Source organism: Branchiostoma lanceolatum, chromosome 17, assembly GCF_035083965.1.
Source record: "Branchiostoma lanceolatum isolate klBraLanc5 chromosome 17, klBraLanc5.hap2, whole genome shotgun sequence".
NCBI lineage: Eukaryota > Metazoa > Chordata > Leptocardii > Amphioxiformes > Branchiostomatidae > Branchiostoma > Branchiostoma lanceolatum.
The window spans coordinates 10,216,886-10,239,171 of record NC_089738.1 but is presented as its reverse complement, the minus strand read 5'-3'; the positions used below and the strand labels follow the sequence as shown (position 1 = coordinate 10,239,171).

The following is a 22,286-nucleotide window of genomic DNA, read 5'->3' as shown; positions in this document are numbered from 1 at the left end:
ATGGGTTCTTACATGATCATTTGAATAATGAGAGAGGAACGTTTATATGTCCAACAGCGTCACTTGATGGGAAATGCATGACGGTGTTTTCTCAAGTAATCACCTGGTGGTCTTGCATTCATGCGACAAATAGCTAAATGTAAAAAATGACGGTCTTAGACTGTTATATCGCAGCAGCGGCATAACACACACACACACACACGTCCACAACACACACACACAAATGAACACACAGACACACACAGACAGACACAAACACACATAGGCATAGATCTTACACGCACAGACATAAACACAATGCAAACACACACAGGCACATACAGACACACACACAGGCATAGACATCACACACAGACACATGCACACACACACACACACACACACACACACACACACACACACACACACCAGTAAATAATTATCCTACTTGTCTCAATGCCTGATGCTATAAGTAGATGCTAGGTAGAAAAGCAGAGCGATTTGATTTAATTTATTCGGCTGTAAAGAATACAGCCAGGAAACCAGAGATGACGATGATGAGAAAAACGGTGACATAACGGTATACATAAAGGAAGTGTACATGTATATAGTATACAGCAGAACGCCCGTTAAGAAAGCAAGGCCCTTTATATGCCAGTCTGCCTTGTAGTCGCGTAAGGTAACTAACTGGTTAAATGACAACAAACTGGTGTATACAAGACGGTGTCAAGCACATGTTGACTTTTCGTGACAGCCACTTCGTGCAGTGAGAGGGTCAACCTCCGCTCGACTCGCACCAAACTGAGAAAGGTTTAAGAGGCAAAGATAAAATGGAAACACCATGTTTATTCAGCCCGGCAGGTCACGGAAACAATTTCACCTCTGACCGCCATGTTCCTGATTGAAGCTTTGTACATGTACCAATCTGCTACAGATGCGTATATAACTATACATGTATATAACTAGAACACAGTTAAGATTTCGTATCTCAATGAAATGAGGGTTATCGTTTATGATTAAAGTCGTGTGCTGCCCGAAATAGTTGTAGTTTCACCATTTGCATGCGCAATTTGCTTGTCCACAACGCCCCCCTCCCCCTTGTGCTGACAGCTGTCTGGTATCCAGAGGGTTAGCACAGAGTTCCCGGCATTCCTAGTTTAGCTGCAAACCACAACAACCGAGGCGACCGCCATGACAGCAGTACCGTTGAACCGGTTCAGTGGCTGAAGCCTTGTTTTCGGTCTTCGGTCTTTCACCAGTGCGGTAGCACATCGACATGAAGAAATCAGACTTGTTTTCTGTGACATCACAGCAGAAGTGCTCCATCTGATAGAAGGTAAGGCGACTTGTATTAGGGACATGTACAAATTGTTCAACAAGATTTCGTATTATGATTTTTATCAACGAATGAGATTATTCTACATGTGTATACTTCTCCAATCTTAGTTAACATTTCTGTTTGGCGTTTTAAAGCCATCGAGTGATTGAAGCGTTCTAAGAAGTTGTTTTTCTGTAATTAAGTCCAAAAGTTAAGCTCATTATCGTGTGATCAAAGTTTATCAAAGGAATGCTACCGTGTGACGTCAAAAGGTTGCGAGTTCAGACATTTTGTCTCTGAACTTTCATCGGTGACATAGACTGCATAGCGACAACCCCTGGTAGACGCCGATAAACCAGTAGAGGAAAGAGCAGGGGGAATATTTAGAAAACCTTGGCTTGAGGGTATCATTTTTCACGTCACCAGAGTGTGAAAATTGAAGCACAGCGAAGACAAATATAAATATCTCGCCGATAACCTCCTGTTGTCACATTGGTTTAAGTTATCGATGTAACCTTTAAGTAGGGACACACATATGTGCATAGGTAGGCATTTGCATCTAGACTCTTCGTGAGGGGGACCATTTATGGTAAAGCTATTTTAGAGGTAGAAAGAAACCCCAACAGGAAATGTTGTCTTCCCTGTAAGTACAAGCACATCCATGACTCAATGTTTTCATGACTAACATAGTTCAAGTTCGTGACAACTTTGTTATTTGCACCAATAACATTTCATTATTTTAGGAAAAATGTTTGTGCTTTATTTTTGATATCTGTTGCTGGCAAACTGATACGAAGACAGTACTCTTGTTTTTGTTTCAAGAAAAGTAATCAACGAGCGAGAAACTTTCAAAGTTCTGCACAAAGTTTTTTTTGCTTGCTTGCTTTCTTTTTCGTCTTTTAATATTTTTTTCTCCTTTTTTTTGCAGATATACTAAGTAAAGACGAGATGAAGCAGGGGTGTTCTAACATCATGAAGTTGTTATTCATTGTCCTATGGGGACTCCTTCACTACACGTTAGGACAGCAGGACCGACCGTTTCCAGTTGTAACACTCCGAAACGGTAAAATACGGGGCAAGGCGATCCCCGTTTTAAACGGACTAGTGAACGCGTACTTAGGAATTCCCTACGCAGAGGCTCCTACAAGAGACCGAAGATTCAAACCACCAGTGCCTAAAACTCCTTGGAAGGGCACTTACAATGCAAGAGACTTTGGGAGCGCTTGTATGCAGATCGACGATGATACCTACCCAGGATTCCGCGGGTCAGACATGTGGAATGCAAACGTACCGAAATCGGAGGATTGTTTGTACCTTAACGTTTGGGTGCCGTCATCAGCACCTAAAGAGGCTACGGTGATGGTTTGGATCTATGGCGGCGGTTTTTACAGCGGTGTGGCGTCACTAAGAGAATACGCAGGTGAAACGTTGGCATATACAGGTAGAGTTATAGTTGTGTCCATGAACTACAGAGTCGGAGCCTTGGGGTTCTTAGCCCTTGACATTGACGACGCACCAGGCAACATGGGACTGTTAGATCAGAACCTGGCCTTGAGATGGGTTCAAGAAAACATCGGACAGTTTGGCGGGAATCCAGACAGTGTTACGATTTTCGGTGAAAGTGCAGGCGCGGCCAGCGTAGGCTACCATCTCTTGTCACCACTCAGTAGACACCTCTTCAAGAGAGGCATTATGCAAAGCGCGTCCCCTAACGCAGAGTGGGCATCCCAAAGCTATGAAACATCGAAGAGACGAGGCGGTCTTTTAGCAGATGCAGTTGGATGCCCATCCGACAGGGGGAGCCAGGTGATGGTGGACTGTTTGAAGAAAATTCCAGCCGACGAAATCATCTATAAAGAGTGGGTGGAAGTGGGGATGTTTTTGTTTCCTTTCCATCCGGTTGTTGATGGCTACTTCGTGCCGGAACATCCGAATGAACTGCTCAGAAAGCAGGCTTTCAAGAAAACTGAAGTCCTGATCGGATTTAACAAGGACGAAGGCAGCTGGTTTCTAGTTTACCTTATTCCCGGGATGGACAAGGACCACGAGTCTTTGCTCTCGCGTGAGCAGTACCTGAAAGGGGTGCAAATGTGTCGAGCGCACAGGACAGCGTTTGGTCTCCAAGCAGTGGCCTTCCAACACACCAACTGGAAGAACCCTAACGACGGAAAACACAACCGTGACATTCTGGACGACATTGTCGGGGACTATCATCTGATATGTCCGGTCATCGACTTCGCCAGTTCATATGCTACATCCGGTACGTAACTTGTGAAACTTTGAAAATTAATCATGACCAATTTATCATATGCAAAATATGCCAGGGAGTTAGGAAGCCCTTTGGGTTCTAAGGAAAGAAACCCACACGTAGATTCACGTGAGTTATAAAGCCCGGCTTAGGCAAAAAGTAATGGTCTTTTAAAATGTACATACATGTATAGCGTTATTTGCAATATGTTTTCGGACAGCATCTGAAAATGTAATAACATAAGTATCTATCCTCACTGCTTGGAAAGCTACTTAAAGTAATTTATTTTTTGATTGGTTGGTTGGTTGATTGACCGAATGATTGATTGATTGATTGATTGATTGATTGGCTGATACGTACTTTATCTACAGGAATGGGCACATATCTCTACCTCTTCTCCCACAACCTGTCCAATAACAACTGGCCTGATTGGATGGGCGTCATGCACGGGTACGAAATCGAGGTGACCTTTGGCCTTCCGATCTCGCGCACACAGGAGTACACGCCGGAGGAGGATGCTCTCGCGAGAAGGGTCGTGAAGTACTGGACTAACTTCGCGAAGACAGGGTAAGGTGTTAGCTTGACTGAGAAGCAGCAGTATTTAGGGAAATACTTTGTAATCTAGTTAAACTTTCTAAATCTCAAAACAGCTACCATTATAACAGAATATACGTATTTTACTTAGTATTGTGGACAAGGAAACGAATGACTGTTTATCATGAGGGGCACAGGTCACAAATTATAATCTGTAATCAAAATACTGTATGAAAAGGCAAGTTCAATGTGTCATAATCGCACCCGTGAACATTGCAGGTAATAACAACTTACCTCGCACAGTAGCTCGACATGCCAAGTGTCCAAATAGTCCAATTCAACAGCACGACGCGGGCCGCCGAAGTTTTAAAATGATTCCGCCATTTTGAAAGAGATGACGTCAGGCCGGGGACTGGCCATTTCAAACTAGGGGTCCTTACAGGCCTAAAAAATATCGGCCCAAATGTTTTTTTCGTTTTTACAAAATCTGACGGTCTAGACCCTGCACTGTCTCATCACTCTAAGATCGACTTCAACTACATTCTAAATAAAGCGCTTCTGCAAGACTTAAAAAAGGGCTAAAAACTTTGGGGATTCTATGCGCATGCCTATAAGTGACCTTTTCCCATAATTGAAACGGCATTAATATCTCCTGATCGCTATTTGAAAATATTTCTCACTGACCTCTCACTGTTCTAAACAAACTTTAGTTTTTAACATTTTTCTGATTGAATTTAGATTATTATTTTGATGATTTGACTTTGTGATCAGCGGCCTAAGATGTTCATTTTTCCTCCGCAGCGACCCGAACCAGGAGCCCGCGGACCCGGCCCATCGCATGGACACCTCCAGTGTGGCGACCTGGCCCCGGTACGACCTGACCAGCCGGCGGTACCTGGAGATCGCGCTGAACGGGTCCTTCCCGCAGGTCGGCCCCAGGACTAAGTCATGCGCCTTCTGGCAGAAGTACTTACCCCAGTTGGAAAGAAACGCGGGTGAGTGAATATTTGATTTGATCGAGGATTGAGGGTATACGTAGTGGTAAAGGAGTAAGAGTAAAGGTAAGCGCAGTGGAAGCAGTAAAGGTCCCATAGCTTTTTTCTTACATGCCATTGTTCTGGTACATTTTTGCTTGCGGGAGCTAGTCCATTTGAGAAGGCAAGCTCAATTACATTTGGGACCACATTCTTTTCGCCTCAGCGCGCAGTATCTCTCCAGTAAGTATTACCCTGATATATGCAGCAGAAGGAGTACCAAAACGGCAGCAGTTGAGAAAAGATTGGTTGTCGTGTAAAAACTTTAACACCTGACATCCCGTGGTGTCTGCGCCATCTAGCGATGCTTTACCGAACTGCCAGCTTCACACTTTAAAATGTTTTTGTCTCACCCCCAGCTAACATCACAGAGGAAGAGCGACAGTGGAAGGACGATTTCTACTCCTGGCGAGGGGAATTCATGCCGGACTGGAGGTCGGCCTTCAAGGCGTTTGTTGAGCGTAAAGACAACGAAAAAGAACGATGTGGCAGGAACGATGACCTCCAGTAGTATAAGATGTGAAACCCTCTTTAGAACAAAAGTCGTTGACCGTCGTGGCAATTATGTTTTGTATATACTATATCCTAGCTGATTTAACCACAGAAATGACACTGAATAAATCATACAAGGCACGTTGCAAAATACTATAACAAATGTCCTATTATTGATCGGTCTTTCTATATATAGCCCCTTTTTTCTTGTTTGTTTGATTGCAATGAACTTTTGGTTCTAATATTAGAGCAATGGCCAATGCTTGGCCATATAGTTGAAACAAACTTTCAATCAGAAAAAAAAGTTTTCTATGATCGAATTTATATCTCAAACATGAACTATGTAAAGCAGTTACAGACGACAGGTAGATGAAGTTATGATATGTTTTTATGAATATATGCCATCTATCAGTGACGCATGCAACGTTCTTGTTTTGTGAGATTTATTTATGCAAATGAATCAACTAATGTTGTGAAGATTATCGCGAGTTTTACTTCTTTCGTTTTGCTTTTTACAAACTTTAAAAGTAAAAAGCACATGCAGTCAATCAATGAATTATGAAATATTACTTAGATTAAGTCGATGCTTCTCAATAATATATTCACGTGGTACTCGTGTCTTCACGGGGTCTGTGTGTCAATCACATTGCTTAAAACAAGGCAGGCAATCGACACGCGTAGTGATACGATAAATTGCCCATCGCTCGACCGTGGCAGGTTTCTGAGCTTCGAAAATGCCAGAGTACGACGTAATCAACCCCAGAGCGAGCTCTCCGCGCGTCGTCAACTTGTCTAATTCATCTTGTCCTTGTCGACGATGCGCCAACCAACGCAATGCCAATACCCTAGGGGGGTGGATGCGTGGTGAGGGGTATTGGCTGTCATTTTTGGTTACACAAGATACATAGTGGTGATAGACATGCGTCAATCATGGTAATTACAGCCTAGCTTAAGAAGTATTAAAAGAAGACCTCGTAAACGTACTTTCCTGAAATCTTTAAAATTTCTTTGAAATAAAAGTCACAAGAGTCAACATGCAAAGAAAACAGGGGATTGACCAGAACAGCTAACTGTAGTATATCCTACTTTGACCCCAATGCAGTTTTCTCCTGTATCCATCCGCCTAGGGCATGCAGAACCCAACAACTCATATCTGTCCTCACGCCAAGTCAACAGCTGAACTGAACTAATTTTGACGAAAATGGGAAAGCTTAGACCCCAACTATCCCTTCTTACCAAGATATTCCCCAGATTGGCTTAAAACTTTTCAAGGAAAAATGAGGGTTTTCAAGGATTTTAGCTGGCGTATAATTTCCACTATATATGAGCCCTTTACTGCATGCGCAACTCCATTGTGACGTCTGCCAATATACACGACGCGCCCGTACCTGCATACGTACAAGGCTTGTATGCCGAGTGTACACATTTTGTGAAAATGCCTGTTTGCTGATTGTAATGTTTTTAAAATACACTCTTAAACACTTTTTCCAAGTAGTTGCAACTTCAGTCGAGGTTACAAGAGGAGAAAAAAAAGGAGCCAACCACTTCATCTTAATCTTAAAACTCTCTATGTGCTAATTGAAATATGAAACTTTGACAAACTACAGAGTCTGACGTTGGTTGAGACGCCATTGAAGTAAGACGAAAATCTATTTCTGGTAGTTCATAAGTTATTGGAAAATGTACTTCATACTTGCACACAACAGCTGTAGTACTCTTACGAGTGACTTTGGGGGTACATATATATTACATTGTGTACATGCCCCAAAGCACAGTCCATTTCCTAGTGGCGCCAGGCTGCTGTAAAATAAATTATAAGACACAGAGGGGTATGGTACGACTCCACAGTATTTTCTCACGCTAACCGATCTGGCACTCTGATAGCCTCTACCAGGCTTCGCGGATCGCTGGAAAAAAAAGTAGCAATTTGTCAAATACAGTGAATAGTATACTTTAGTCGCCTATTATCCCTATCTCCGTAGCCGACTCCCTTAGCATACTATTTCCTAGCACTCTATTTTTGCCAGTTTCCGAGTGACTATTTTTCCAGCGATCCGTGGAGCCTGGTAGAGGCTACCCTATCACTATTCACTCAATTTGGCCAATTTCTATTATTTTTCCAGCGATAAGCGGAGCCGGCCTGGTAGAGGCTAGCACTCTGGTGACCAAAGCTGCAAACCCAACCCGCTTTCAAAGACTTGCAAGTAGTGTTGACTTGATACAGATGTACATGTTACAGTTTAGATTGAATGCCTCCGTTCTACACCAACGGCGGTCAATTCCAATTTTCCGGCTACCAGCTGACTCCAATGTCTACAGAATTAATGACCAGCATATTTCTTTAATGCCGACCTTTCCATTCGATTTTACAGCGTTTTGCGTCGGCTTTCCGATGTCGGCTGGCGATAAATTACTTCGGGCGTGCTCGTCGGGCGAGACCGACACGATTGTGATGGATTCGTGATGACGTCAAAGCCTGAGGTCCCGGATGAATGCTTGCAGCAGCCATTTTCTTTTTTTAAATGGCGGATATGTAGGACGTAAAGTGGAAACCCAAAACCGCTTCACAGCTGTGATACCGATATGCCGGCTATGTGGCGGTATGTTTGACATACCAAGCGATCAGAAGGAGGGAAGGACAATATTTACCTTGTCGTTAAATTGTTTAAGGAACAAAAACCATTGAACATAGTCGGAAATTGATTATCCAGAACAGAAAGTATCTTTCCCACGGAAACGGGCTATTTACTTTGAAAACTACAGCCAGTGATCTTGTATTGTTTTTGCTTTGCGTAATTCCATTCTTTCACGAACTGTTTTTAATTTTCTTTTTCAACTGGCCAATGTTTGCAACTAAATTCTCAATGACAAACGGGTATTTCAGTCGTAAGTCAAAAAAGATCGACAAATATGGCCTAATTTGGAATAACCATAATTTCTCATCATCGGTCACTAGTGTTGAGTGAACGACACGCAAACATCATTCATCAACGTAACCCTTCTTTCTACAACCTTCCGATAACTTCCGGATAGTTTGGAGCGTTATATGGAAACTGCTGAAAATAAACTCTTTACCCTGCCTGCTGTCCATCCAATGTTGGTCATGGGAGAAGGGAAAAGACAATAACGTAGAGGCGGGAACACAGATAGCTGAATGGGCACAGTACTGACAAAGATAATAAACCCGATCTCCTATTGCGATATCTTTTATACAGTCAGAAAATATCTTTCCCACTACTTGGGATGCTTTGAAACCGACCTTTGTATATCTGGCCAAAACGAAACCGTTGAAAGAAACTGCATGGATGAATTTGTAAGCAATCTAAGCCGGAAATTGAATGGATTAAGTAAAGTGAGCTGTTTAGCTCAGTGCAAAGCTTTGGTGGTAAAAATACTGATCTTCAATCAGTCGTCAAGTGGCGGCGTTAATAGTTAAACCCAGATACCGGTATGGAAACGTTCAGGCACGCTGCTATGGTATGGAAGGGACATACCACGCGGGTCATCTATCTTACTACCGTATTCGGGGCATCCTCATTTGTCAATAGGTATCTAGGAGATTATCAAGAGCGTTTCTCCGCTAAACCTTCCCCCATCATAGTGTCTGGTGGTAAAGAAGAGCCTGATATACGTCATAGTTTGTTTTCTTGTGATCAGGATGATTTGATCCACCGCCGGGGGGTACGCGGCATTAACCGCGTGGTATACACGATAAATGGGACGTCACGACTAAAGGCTATCGGGTGTGAAATATTGACAAGAAAAACTGGCGGGCTGCGTTCCCCTCTCACAAGCTCACATAACGTCAGGAGACGGTCGGGAGAAGCGGGCGCGTGTCGGTATCATCTAGCTGCTGGCAAAAGTAAGTAGATCTAATCTAGTTTCACCCATCGTTTATATATAGGAAAAGGGTTGAAGACCAGCAAGTGGGGGTATGACAAACACATTTAGGTTGTCTCTCTGTAAAGCGACCGGGTTACAATAGAATAGGAGGAGCTCAGCACTTTTATGAGTAACCAAAGCCATGGGTTATCCAAGCTCTGGTGTGATCTCAACATAGCTACGCTCCGGGAGACAGCGCTAGTAACAAAAGTGCACGAAGTTCAGAGAAGTACTAGTAGTGGACACATTCTTCAGTATTCAAAAATATCAAACGTTTGGGGCTAGTCTTTTGTCTCAGTTTAATTCAAGACAGTTCTACACGAAACAGTCATGTAGACGATAGTATGGATTTTCCCTCAATTTTTGCTCCACTTGTAATATTTTCCGAGCCGAATGTTTCTAAAGCCCCAATTTCACAAAGATCTGAATGCCTCAACAAAAGTGGCATCAAGCCCACCGACGGCCAACGAGGTCTTAATGGCTTTCGATTAGGCCGAAATCACCGTTGGTAATCCCGTTTGAATAATTGAGTCTGGTGAATCAGAACCACTTTAGCCCATGACTGCGTGGTGATCCCATTATTTCTCCGGACAGCGAAGTTTGTGTTGGGTATAATTGCTTACAATGTGATGAGGGCTGCTGGAGTAGATGGGGTATAAAGGGGGAGGGGGGCACAGGGGGAATGTGGAGCAACCGTCCAACCATAGTGCTTGTCTCAAATGTCCTTTTCATCAATGATCTTTCCATATCGTATGAACCATTCAGTGAGGGTTCCGTGTGAACAGTGTTCACATAACCTTAGCGGCTGGCATCCGCTGAACCAGCCAATAGGCAAACCCGTTGTTTGCATTGCGGTTTGTATCACTTTCCCATAGACCAACAAACGGCTGGGTTTGACCAAATTGTGCCAGAATATTGACAGAATTAGAGTCCCTCAAGGAACAACATCAAAACATTAGTAGAATAACAGAGAGGAAAGTAAACTCAAAAGCAAACAAGTGCTCCGAATTACCCCATTTTGTAATTGAAGAAAATCACTACATACATTGTTATAGACAATGAAAGATTGAAATCGCAAAACAGCCGTAACATGCATTAAATGTATGTTAAACCTTTGAATGATATACAGTCTTTAGATAAACTGAAAAACGTACGTCATAATCTGTGACCTATATTTTGACATTTTGCAATCAAAATGTAATCTCCTGGAAAATATGCAAGATTTGAAATTCACGCCCTCTGGTTATTGTACCCACTGAACTGTGAAGTTGTAGTCATTAAATTTGTGTGAAGGACTTTGTGAACAGATTATTCATTAACTGACATGTGCCAGTAGGGACTATCCGAACGTTCTCCGCGGAGCTCTTATAATTGGGTCCGATTGAAAAGATCATTGCGTAGATTTTAGTGGTTGAGCAATCACTACTGACCTACTTCTGACTCAAAATCTTTGTGATAATGGACAACGAGAAATATAGACACTATTGACTGTTTGGAGAGGGGGGCCCTTGAAATATGGTTATAAGTTATATCCAGTTATTACGGGTCAACTAATAGTAATAGCATAGCGAGCGAACCCCCCCTCCCCCGGCCCATTCAACTTTGTATATCCAGTATTACCCGAGGTCAAGTTTAAGTGTTATTTTTGACACGTCAATGCAAAAACTAAAATATACGTAAACACCAGAGATGTTGCTTGATAAACATTTTTGTTTGGGTCATATACACTCCTTAAGGAAAAAACAACAAGGTCTCAACGTTTGTGTGGTGGAAATGTGGTTTGGTGTATTTACACGTGTGACCAGGGGTTGGATGTGGTATGTCCGACCTGACCTTCAACGCAGAGGTCATGTCATTGAAGGTCATCTTTTAGGAGAGTCTGTCTCCTTTCAGACTACGACTGAAATCAATATAACTAGATAAATTAGAATCACGTCGTTTTAATTTGCATTCAAACTTAGAGGATACATGTACGGTAGTAAGATTTAGAAATTGGCCATGTTTTCATAGCCGTCTAGTCAAACTTATCTCTTTGTAAGTTAATGTTCATTCGTTCAAAATTCTTGTAGACGGGATCAGAGACATCTCTAAAGTTTATTGTACACATAATATAGCGTTTGTGTTGTTACGTGATCCCCACACGTCACGAATGATAGAGAGAGGACGAGTACAAATGTCACGAAAGGCATCAAACTTCGTCTCTCAGCACAACCCTATCAAGTGACGCACCGCTTCACCATCCAAAGAACTAGCGGGGCGGAGACTGTGCCAAGGCATGCAGTCCCCATCAATCTTTCTTAGTGATGACGCACTCATCAATGTGAAACACCAGGGGGTAGGAGCGTGTAGGAAAATGTTATGGTATACAATCACCGAATTTCTGTATAGAAAATATAGAGTGTTAACTGTATGTGTTAGTATTCAACTACATTAGAATGACGTTAAATGATTGACCTATCCGGCTGTCAAGTAGATAGGCAGATAAATGGATCTATTTGATTAGATAGACAAATATACAACTTCTCGCAACCTCTTCTCGTCTACCTACGTCATCATTATGCAAATGTTCAAATTGTTCATTTGTCGTTGCACATGCGCACTGCATTATTCCGCATGAAAGGAACATTAGCGCATGTAGCTGGGCTTCGCGTTACAAACCGTCTCAACAGCAGTAAGTACAGGTTTTTGCTGTTTTAATTTTGTTGGTACTTTTGAGTAATGGGTTTCTATAAGCAAAGGACACATTGCGCGGTACCGTTTTAGACGGTCTTAATTTCAGAGTAATTAATTAATTACAGCGTTTTCACACTTTGAATAACAACAAAGATTTATCACGTCCAAGTCCAACGTATTTGTCGCTACCTGGGCAACTAGAATGGTCTTACAGGCTGTGACCAACGGATCGGAGTCAACTACAGCTAAACAAATATGGAGTTTGGGGTGACACTTTGGGATTACATTGCACAGAGACGAAGATATGCGCAAATCATCAATTATGTTGGACATGAAGTTAGCTCGTTTTAGTCTCAAACGTTTATAGTTGTGTTCATGTGAATCGTGTTGCGGTAATGGTAAGGGTCTTTGGCCCACTCATACGTCCTGGATTCGAATCCACTGACCTTCCAACGATGTCGTGCCCTTAAAATAAAACGCACATAAAACGACTTCAAACCTCAATCCACCCTGGCGTAAAACTTCGGTTAGGGAGGTAAAAGGCAGTAGAAGGGGAGTCTGATAGCCTGGAATCCATCCTATTTAGCTTTCGGCCGCTACCCTAGCTCCGCTGCGCTACCCAAGCTCCGCTGCCTGGCGCTGCCTGGCCAAATATTTGGCCAGGCAGCGGAGCTTGGGTAGCGCAGCGGAGCTAGGGTAGCGGCCGAAAGCTAAATAGGATGGATTCCAGGCTAGAGTCTGAGGGATAGATACCCTCCAATACCGTGTACTAGACACACTGCTGGATAACAACGCTCTGCCCCTACGGCCTCAAAAAGGCTACCTATACATTTACCTTGACACACAACAGTGGACGTTACAGTAGTCTGGTACGAACAGCGCTCTCTAAGAGTTTTGACACAAGGCCAGATTTGCCTGAACCACAACAAAGATATTCCGGAGTTGGCTGTTTATGTTACGTTCCAAAGAGATCAAGCTGTGCCCCAAGGCGAACACCTGGTTAGCTTGTTTTCAACTCCTGGATCGTTGTTGACATGATGGCAAACCTACTCAAGCAGCAAGGTTCAACAAGACAAACATTTGCGTCCTTGGCATCCGGTTATTTCTGAGGAGGAATTTAATAATACGTGTTCAAGTGGCTCGTATAAACGACATAGCGAAGAAACTATCGGAATCAATGGAATCAAAGGGTGTATATACTGTGTGTTACCTTGACAATGACACGAAACAAAGGGGTTCGGCTTCCGAAGTCTGTCAAACCTACAAAAAAGTGAGCAAGTTTAACGGACGACCTTGCGAAGTGCTCCACAACAAGTAAGAAATTTGACGGTATTCCGGTGGTCCTTGGTCAAGAGATGCAGTTTATTAATCAATAAAAGAAATTGGGATTTCAACTTTTCATTTGTACTATTTGACCGAATAATGCAAGCCCTGGCTTCCTGGGTGAGCATTGGGTTGCCTTTCCCTGTATACTTGTATGTAATAAATATCATTTTATATAGACGGAATGATTATTGTCCTGCCGTCTCTATACACACAGCAGTGTCTTTGGTAAAGAAATACAATTTGAAAATTCGATGATTTTCAACATTTTTTCATGTGATATTTGACTTAATAATACATGCGAAGACTGGCTTCCTAGTTTCGCATTCGTTCAGTTGCCTTTCCCTGTATACATGTTTATTTTATATAAATGATTTGGTGTTTGTCTTTTTGTCTCTAGTTGACAGCACCGTGTACGAGAAGGTCGTAGACTGCTGTGGATGATGCAGCTAAGATGGCAGCAATGCGGGAGTACTGGTTTCTCGTCCTGCTGGTAAATCTGACCGTTCATACATGGACTGTCGTTTCTCAGAGTAACAATGGACCCATAGTCACAACACTGCAGGGTAGACTACAGGGGAAGGTACTGGATGTCGGAGGGAGGACTGTCAACGCTTTCCTCGGGATTCCCTACGGAGCACCTCCCGTGGGGCCCCGAAGGTTCAAGCCACCCATCGCGGCGGAGCCGTGGAACGGCATCTACAATGCATCGTCGTATCCGAACACCTGCATGCAACTTCCGGACACTACGTTTCCTGGGTACAAGGGAGCTGAGATGTGGAATCCGAACACTCATGTGAGCGAGGACTGCCTGTATCTGAACGTGTGGCAGCCGTCACCAGTACCGGTAGGTGCCACGGTCATGGTGTGGATATACGGAGGAGGATTCATGTCGGGAACAGCATCTTTAGACGTGTACGACGGAAGGTACATCGCAGCCACGCAGGGTGTCATCGTAGCCTCCATGAACTACCGGACGGGTGCGATGGGTTTTTTGTCGCTGGGGAACTCTGAAGCACCCGGTAACGCGGGACTCATGGACCAGAACCTTGCTCTCACGTGGATCAAAGAAAACGTCGCATCATTCGGAGGCGACCAGAACAAAGTGAGCATATTCGGGGAAAGTGCTGGTGCTGCTAGTGTGAGCTACCACCTTCTGTCCCCAATGAGTAAAAACTTGTTTCAGAGGGCTATCATGGAGAGCGCGTCGGCGTTGTCTCCCTGGGCGCTGCTGCCGGACGCAGAGGCACACAGACGGGGCGTTGAGCTCGCCAAGGCCGTCGGCTGCTCCACGGACTCGGACATAGAAGAAACCATCGAGTGCATGAGAGGAGTTCCTGCGCTAACCATCAGCGAGAACGAATGGGTTGTCTGGGGTTTGTGCCAGTTCCCGTTTGCTCCCGTTGTCGACGGAAACTTCATCAGAGAGCATCCGACGGTATCACTTCAAACTGGCAACCTCAAACAAACGGATGTCATGGTCGGGTTTAACAACGATGAGGGGGTGTACTTCTTACTGTACGGAGCCCCGGGATTTAGCAAAGACACACAGAGTCTCATCACACGTGAACAGTATCTTGAGGGCATCAAGATGTCGGTTGTGGGGATCAACGACATCTCGGTGGACGCTCTATCTTTTCAGTACATCGACTGGGTCAACTTTGACCAACCGTCCATGTACCGGGACGCCATAGACAACCTTTCGGGGGACTACAACTTCATCTGCCCGGCTTTGTCATTCGGAAAAGCGATGGCGTCGTTCATGGGAAGAAAGACATACCAGTACAAGTTTGTTCACCAGGCTTCTAACTTTCCGTGGCCCAAATGGACCGGTGTTATGCACGGCTACGAATGTGAGTTCGTGTTCGGGCTTCCGACGGACCAGAAGAACAACTACACACAGGAGGAGGCAGTGTTTGCCACACAGATGATGACGTATTGGGCTAATTTTGCCAAGACAGGGTAAGTTCACTCAATCTTAACAGTATCTTTATCTACTTTTTAAGATTCATGCATTGCGATAGGCATGAGAACACACATACAAACTCAAATGCAAACGCAGCGTCTACATTTAATCATCCAACATGTTGGACTGTACTGACGTCATGATCACATGACTACAAACACCTTATACATGTAGGAAAGTTACAGGGTGATCATTAATTGATTAAAAAAAACGCTGAAAAGGCGTTGAACACGACAAAGTGTGCTTTGGTGAATTATACATCTTGATTTTTTTGGGTTGGCATCACTAACATTTTCTCCTGTAACAACTTTTGGAAAGCGAAGTGTCTGTTTTGTGTTACAGTCGTCTTGTGACTTATGTCCATGAAAAATGGAGGTATTGTTTTTGGCGTGTCTGTCTGCGTTTCTGCCTGCCTGTTTGTTTGTTTTTCCGGATACTAAGTTGAGGTCAGCATAGCTTGAGAACCTCTTGATGTATTGTGATGATATTTACTATGTGAATAGGTCATGGGAAAACGAAGGTCAATGTCAATGTCAGGCTACCTTGTGTGTGACCTTGCCTCTAAATGTTTTATTTCAGAAACCCCAACAAACAGACCCTGGAGGACCCTGCGCCAGACGTATGGCAACCCTACACAGAGGAGGGGCAGGAGTATCTCATCCTGGATGTAGGGGGAAACCGGATGGCCAACGGTCCAAGGTCAAAGTCCTGTGCATTCTGGGACAACTATCTGTGGGAACTGGACAGAAAAACTGGTACCAAGTCTATTTTTACTCTCCTCTATTATATTTTGCCAACTGTATGATCTAATGGATATTTGATCATTTCTCCAACTCCTTTACAACGATATTGCAAGTGCGGTTGGAACCTGTCTCATATGAACCTTAGCATTCCATTATTTTTTAATATAAAAGAAAACTTGCTGTCTCTCCATGATAGATCTACATCCCTTTTAGGTATCCCTGGAGACCATTGAACCTTCAGAATATGAACGCCCCTGCGTAAAAATAGCTGCACTCCAAGAAAACGACGCCGTCTAAAAGTAGAAGCTGACTAAGCTTGGGCAAACTCTACAAACCTAATTGGCGGTACCGTGTGAGGGTGATATATCACCACCATGGCACTGTTAGCGTATGGTGACGTCTATGGTGATGACGTAATCTGAATCCCAGGCGACGAGAGATTTACGTCATTTCAAGATTAAACAGTCTATATATACCTACTGCAATCACAGTTGTACTAGAAGGGCTTTCCGAGGTCATGTTAGGACATACTTTAGGTGCTATTTTCTGCGTCTTCACATTTGTGACGTTCCGCGTTAACCGTGTGGAATCTAAAGTATTCCTCCGCCAAACCGTCACGTCAGTCACGGATACTTACAGCCATTTTCAAGATGGTATTGAGAGAATAGAGATACAAACATTTTGTCTTCATTCTACTATCATTAACATCATAACCGTTATGAATGAGATATTGCTTCATCATACTGGAGTGGCGAAAGGGACTTACATGGCAAATGTCCAAGTGATTTTCATGGACTAATGCGATAGTACAGTCCAGAAACATGTCTTATTTTCTAACAGACTACATCATTATCGATCATGGTGCAAAATAGAAATAGTTTAACCTCAAAATTTGCTTAGGGACTTTATATCATTTATGCTGCTAAAATCACCCCGTTTTTGTTGGAACATAGGATGTGACATACATCTGAGAGTAACTTAGCGGTTAATCAAAATGTCTTTCGCTGTTTGTATAAAATATGTTGTTGTTTTTACTCCACAGATGACCTGATGGAACAAGCCCAGTCCTGCACGAACGGCGCCGAAGTTCCACGAGTTTCTACCTGTACAGCCATCTTCAGCGCCGCCATCTTGATTTTATTACTCAACAGCGCCACCTTGTTGCTGTAAGGAAATTGCATGAACATTGTACAAAGAATCTAACAAAAAGCAACTCAATTCTTCATATCAGATAGCTGAAGGCAAATCCCGCAAGGATGAATTGTAGAAACATTTGGCCATGGCAGTTAAGTTAGAATGGCATCCACGTAGTTTCCTGGCGTCCGATTGTTGGAGATATTTTGTTTTGGAGATATGTTAGAAGTCAATTTAGAATTGTTAACATCTAGTGAAAATTACAGCTTTCGGGGCCAATTCAAGACATCTCTCATAGAGTAAGCGTCACAAGATAAAGATGGTTGGGATTTGTTTTGTAGTTTTAAGGGTAATTGTTAAACTAAAAGTTAGATAGATGCTAATAGAAAATTTAAAAAAAAGAAACTGAAAAATGAATCTGAGGGAAGCACAAACAAACTAGTGAATGCGCATTTTCATAACATTTATTTGAAAGCCTTTTTCGTAGAAAGAGCCATTCGCTTTGCTTAATGTATTGCTTGAAAAACTAAGTCAAAGGCTGCTTCTATTATTCTGAGACGTAAAATGTTCACAATACCAGCAATTCACTGCCATCCATCATTGTTTAATAACAGCGTTAGTGAGATATGTACTAGACAACTACAAACCTGACTACCTGGTGTTGCCAAGATATGTGTATCTTCATATGAAAGATATGGATATGATATAGATATAAACGTAGGTACAATGCCTACTATCAAGAAGACTATGAATGTGACTTATTTGTAAAGTTTTAAGACGTTGTAAGAAATACTAGAAATAGAAAGGAAAAGGGCAAACAATTAATGTACGTATGTAGACGACACGTCCTGATTCGATAAGATTGATCTTAGACTAAGCCAGGAATAGACAAGAAATCCGTCGCCATATAGGGTTCTATCGGGCTAGCGGCTGGTTATGCATCGACGTCTGTATTCTATAAGAAATATTGTACAGAACTTGTTTTTAAACACAAGTAAAAGAGTAAGAAATTGACAAATTTCTATTTCTTCAAATCATTTTCTACCGTCGTGAGAATTGGTACTTAGGATAACGGTAAATATTTGAAAAGGTCAGGGCGGTGCAGCGGAGGAATATTTTGGATTCCACATTGTTAACTTGGAACGTCACAAATTTCAAGACGTGGCAGAAAATAGTACCAGATATGTCTCAGTACCAATCCGGATAGTCCTCCTGGCGAAAGCGTAGTTCCTGTAGCTATAAAAAGACGGTTTAATCTTGAAATGACGTAAAGCTTGGATCGCCTGGGATCTTCATGACGTCACTGTCACAAGCAGGAAGGATACGCAAACAGTGCAGTGGCGTTGACAAATCACTCTTACACGGTACTGCTAATTAGGTTTGTGCAGTTTGTCCATTAGCTTAGTCAGCCTCCACTTTTAGACGGCTTCATTTCTTATCAAGGCTGTGTTTGGTATCTGTTTCATCTATTTTTGAAAGGTCTGGCATATAATTACCAGCGTGGTATTTTTAAATGTATTCATCTGGACACATGTACATGTGTTGAGTTTCGAAACTCTTGATCATATCCAAAGTTGAAATTCAAAAAGATGCAGTTAACTGAATGTCCGGGTGCAGTATTTAATTTACTATAGAATTACCTCTACATTGAAAACTTGGAGGCATAGTAACTTCTGAATGATTTGAACAACTAATTTTAGAAACAAATTGTAACCCGGGTCAGTCGCTTACATTACACCGTACCGACAAAGTATACATTCTAAGCCATGCCCGTAGCCAGGATTTTGATTGGGGGGGTTCTTTATAATGTTGGAGGGACGAGACGAGCGCCGCAGGCGCGAGCTTCCTAGGGGGTTCGGGGGTATGCCCCCCGGAAAATTTTAAAAATTGAACCTTCTGATATGGCATTTCCTGTGTTTTTGAGAGGATTTCAAAGAAAGAAATCAGAGACAAAGTGAGCAGTTTTTTCTTGGATTCCAGCTCCGCTGTTGATACAAATAAGTCCGCCTTGAAACAACACAACATTGGACGTTAAAAAGTGGACCCTGGAGCGTTTCAAATTCTAAAAATTGAACCTTCTGAAAGGGCATTTCCTGTGTTTTTGAGAGATTTCAGAGGAAAAAATCAGAGACGAAGTGAGCAGTTTTTTCTAGAATTCTAGCCTCTGTGGCCTTGCTGGTGATACAAATAAGTCCGCCTTGAAAAAAAAATCTTGAACATTAAAAAGTGGACCTTCAAGCCTGTGAAAGTGGACCTTCAGGTCTGTGAAAGTGGACCTTCAGGTCTGTGGGGGACTTGAAGGCATGTAAGCCACCACAAGTGTGAAGACGAGTCTGGATTTCTCCATATCGTCACGCACGTTGGTGATCAGGCTATCAGCTGACACGGACTGGACGGTCCACATCAAGTCGCCGTTGTATTCCTCCGCGGCCAAGGAGTGATCCAAAGGAGACAGTGCTATCTCATCGGCCGGCTGAAGGGACACAGAAATAAGAAATGTTTTCAAGACCGTTACGTTATAAAATACATGAATGAGAAGTCAAAATGTAGAGCCCTTGTTATAAATATGCCTCGTTCAAATTCTGTGTAGAAGAACAACATGTGGAAGAGCTAAAACTTCTTCAAATTCAAAACATTCGAATTTACAAAGTAAACATTGGGCTTTATAAATGATACTGATCAATTTTCCAAGACATGTGGCCTTTATGGACGCGTGACTTGAATGGTGAAGTAGAGACGGGATGGGGGGAGATACGGTCTTCTAGATCTGACTACTTCTATCCAATTGCTTACGCCACACTAAGGTCACCTGTAATTCAGTCTATTATATGCCGTACGTTGGTCTGAACCTTTATGTTTAAAGAAATTTTGACTTTAAAATACGAGTCCTGAAAAATGACATTTATTGACCCTGTTCTCTGTTGGTAACTCTGTAACAATACCCAGCATTCTTCTTACCTTGTTCCACGACTGGAGCACAACTTTGCAGTCCCAGCCGGACTCGGACCGTGTCCTACAAGGCACAGTGAAGGTCCAGGGAACGACATACCGCACGGTTCCGTCACTAAAGATGGACGCCTCTGTTGTCAGGGGCAACGGCATCTCATCTGCCTTGATACTGGAAAACAAATACGGGTACAGTTTCCCTCTTTTTCTCGGGGCGGCCGGGAGCGGTACTGCAAATTAGGCTCTCATAGGTATATCGTTTCGATTTAAGAAGATGTTGAAATGCATAAAACATGAGCTTTAAAGCTAGTGAACGCTTTGCTGAACAGGTCTAAACATTTCTACATACATTTAAAATGACCTTTGAGACACATGCTGATAATCGAAATTTGGGTGCCGCACAAGCTAAGGAGCACATGTAACACCGTTAGGAGCGACACCTATAACAGCCGTTTAGAAAATAGTAATAGTTTGGCATGATTTTCTGAAAATTGGTGACAATAGATGCCCGCGCTGATCTAATGCATTTTAATCAAGTAAATGTGTAAAACTAGGTACAACATCTAACGATTTGGGGCCAGCCAAGTTACGGTACATGTATCAACAAAAACATGTTCCTCACCCTGATATCAGGTAGATGTCAGGCGTCCATAGGTATCGCGGTGCCACTTCCAGCCGCTTGTTTCCAGAACTCTCGAAAGCCAATCTTTGGTCCTTCCATTCCTGTATGATGAATACGTGTGGATGTAACATCGTTTGTGAAACCAACATTCTGAAATATGTACAGTTTTTTTGGCGGCGCCTCAAAGGCGGAGGCATATTTACACATATTGAAGCTGGTTAATCACCAATGTTAAGATCTAGAATGCCGTTTTTTGGCGGCGCCTCAAAGGCGGAGACATATTTACACATGTTGAAGCTGTTTAATCACCAATGATAACATCTAGAATGCCGATGTGCCTTCCCTCTAGAATCTGGCCTTTAAAATGTGGCACATTTCTATGATTTCTGATATTAAAGTACTAGTACATGTGCATGTATCTTCTTTTAAATTGAGATAGAATACGTATGATAATATGAAATCCTACCATGCTGATCCAGGTGTGCAGTGTGAAAAGACTTCTTTCGTTCTATAAAAGAAAAACATTAGTTATCATATACACTATTGTCATATTCCGTTTATGTTCGTCGATAACTTATGTCGTCAAAACACCAGCTTCAACAGCACACAACCGTCCACACATCACAGCGTTTAGAAACATCTATATGTCATGAACAGTGTATCATACATGTTTCTTAGGACATCTGCATGTTGATAATACTAGTAAAAATTAATACTTACAAGTCCTATGGCTGACCGGGATGTCAGTCCGATCTTGATAGACGTTTGTCCCATATCCGGGCGCTCCCTCCTGTCGTACGGTTCCAGAAGGGTTTCAAGAAGCTCGGAAGAAGAAGGATGAGAAGAAGGACGTGTAGAAGGTGAAGAAGGAGTGGGAGAAGGTGAGGGAGGAGTAGAAGGAATGTATCCAAAACACTTCTCCTCGTCTGAAGTTGGTAGTGAGTCACAATCAAGTTTCTCCGGCCATTGGAACCCGAACTTTCTCATCAGCTCCTCACAGCCAGACTTGGCGGCTTGGCATAGACTCCTGCACGGGCGCAGAGGCGTGGCGTTCCTCTGCAAGTCGCAAGGTGGTGCGTACATACTGCACAAGAACTTCTTGAAATACGGGGAACACTGGACTTTTACCAGTGGAAAGAACTGGTGAACATCAAGCCCGGCGTCTTCTTGTTTTACGTGGCCAAGGTGATTTGGAAAGCTAGCGGTGGTGTAGTCCAAATCTTTACAGAGCGGGATTGTGATTGGCTCACATTTTGCTGAAAGGACAAACATAACACGAGATTCAATTTCATAAAGAGTTATTATAAGAGACTGAAATCCGGTCGATGTTCTATCATGACAACCTTCGCCAAGCAAATGATGCTACACTAGTTGTATTCTTTCAGTAATAAG

The 22,286-nt window shown here is 42.9% G+C and overlaps 3 protein-coding genes across 4 annotated transcripts in view; 2 read left to right on the top strand and 1 right to left on the bottom strand.

Moving 5' to 3' along the window:
• The first annotated feature begins 1,206 nt into the window (after nucleotides 1-1,206).
• On the top strand, nucleotides 1,207-6,022 carry LOC136423278 (acetylcholinesterase-like). The gene is made up of 5 exons (XM_066411399.1): nucleotides 1,207-1,315; nucleotides 2,226-3,557; nucleotides 3,917-4,112; nucleotides 4,881-5,074; nucleotides 5,473-6,022. The coding sequence occupies exons 2-5, from the start codon at nucleotides 2,246-2,248 to the stop codon at nucleotides 5,622-5,624; spliced, it is 1,854 nt and encodes a 617-aa protein (XP_066267496.1). The 5' UTR covers nucleotides 1,207-1,315; nucleotides 2,226-2,245; the 3' UTR covers nucleotides 5,625-6,022.
• Nucleotides 6,023-9,151: 3,129 nt separating this feature from the next.
• LOC136423664 (cholinesterase 2) lies at nucleotides 9,152-18,348 on the top strand. 2 transcript variants are annotated; one of them, XM_066411927.1, is made up of 4 exons: nucleotides 9,152-9,467; nucleotides 13,884-15,445; nucleotides 16,029-16,204; nucleotides 17,235-18,348. In XM_066411927.1, the coding sequence occupies exons 2-4, from the start codon at nucleotides 13,938-13,940 to the stop codon at nucleotides 17,360-17,362; spliced, it is 1,812 nt and encodes a 603-aa protein (XP_066268024.1). In that variant the 5' UTR covers nucleotides 9,152-9,467; nucleotides 13,884-13,937; the 3' UTR covers nucleotides 17,363-18,348. The 2 variants fall into 2 exon arrangements, with proteins under 2 accessions (XP_066268024.1, XP_066268025.1); XM_066411928.1 differs by lacking the exon at nucleotides 9,152-9,467 and adding an exon at nucleotides 12,102-12,158.
• The window catches only part of LOC136423663 (low-density lipoprotein receptor-related protein 6-like), a 36,285-nt gene continuing 31,773 nt past the window's right edge, over nucleotides 17,775-22,286 (bottom strand). Inside the window, exon 28 of the mRNA XM_066411923.1 lies at nucleotides 17,775-19,799. Within this exon, the coding sequence (XP_066268020.1) occupies nucleotides 19,605-19,799 (195 nt within the window). The 3' untranslated portion in view covers nucleotides 17,775-19,604. The remainder of the gene's footprint in view (nucleotides 19,800-22,286) is intronic.

Bases quoted from the DNA above. Each gene is read 5' to 3' on its own strand.
- LOC136423278 (XM_066411399.1), top strand. From the start codon at position 2,246: ATGAAGCAGGGGTGTTCTAACATCATGAAGTTGTTATTCATTGTCCTA. The intron at 3,558-3,916 runs GTACGTAACTTG...CTTTATCTACAG, and splicing joins CAGTTCATATGCTACATCCG to GAATGGGCACATATCTCTAC. The intron at 5,075-5,472 runs GTGAGTGAATAT...TCTCACCCCCAG, and splicing joins CCAGTTGGAAAGAAACGCGG to CTAACATCACAGAGGAAGAG.
- LOC136423664 (XM_066411927.1), top strand. From the start codon at position 13,938: ATGGCAGCAATGCGGGAGTACTGGTTTCTCGTCCTGCTGGTAAATCTG. The intron at 15,446-16,028 runs GTAAGTTCACTC...GTTTTATTTCAG, and splicing joins GCTAATTTTGCCAAGACAGG to AAACCCCAACAAACAGACCC. The intron at 16,205-17,234 runs GTACCAAGTCTA...TTTACTCCACAG, and splicing joins GGAACTGGACAGAAAAACTG to ATGACCTGATGGAACAAGCC.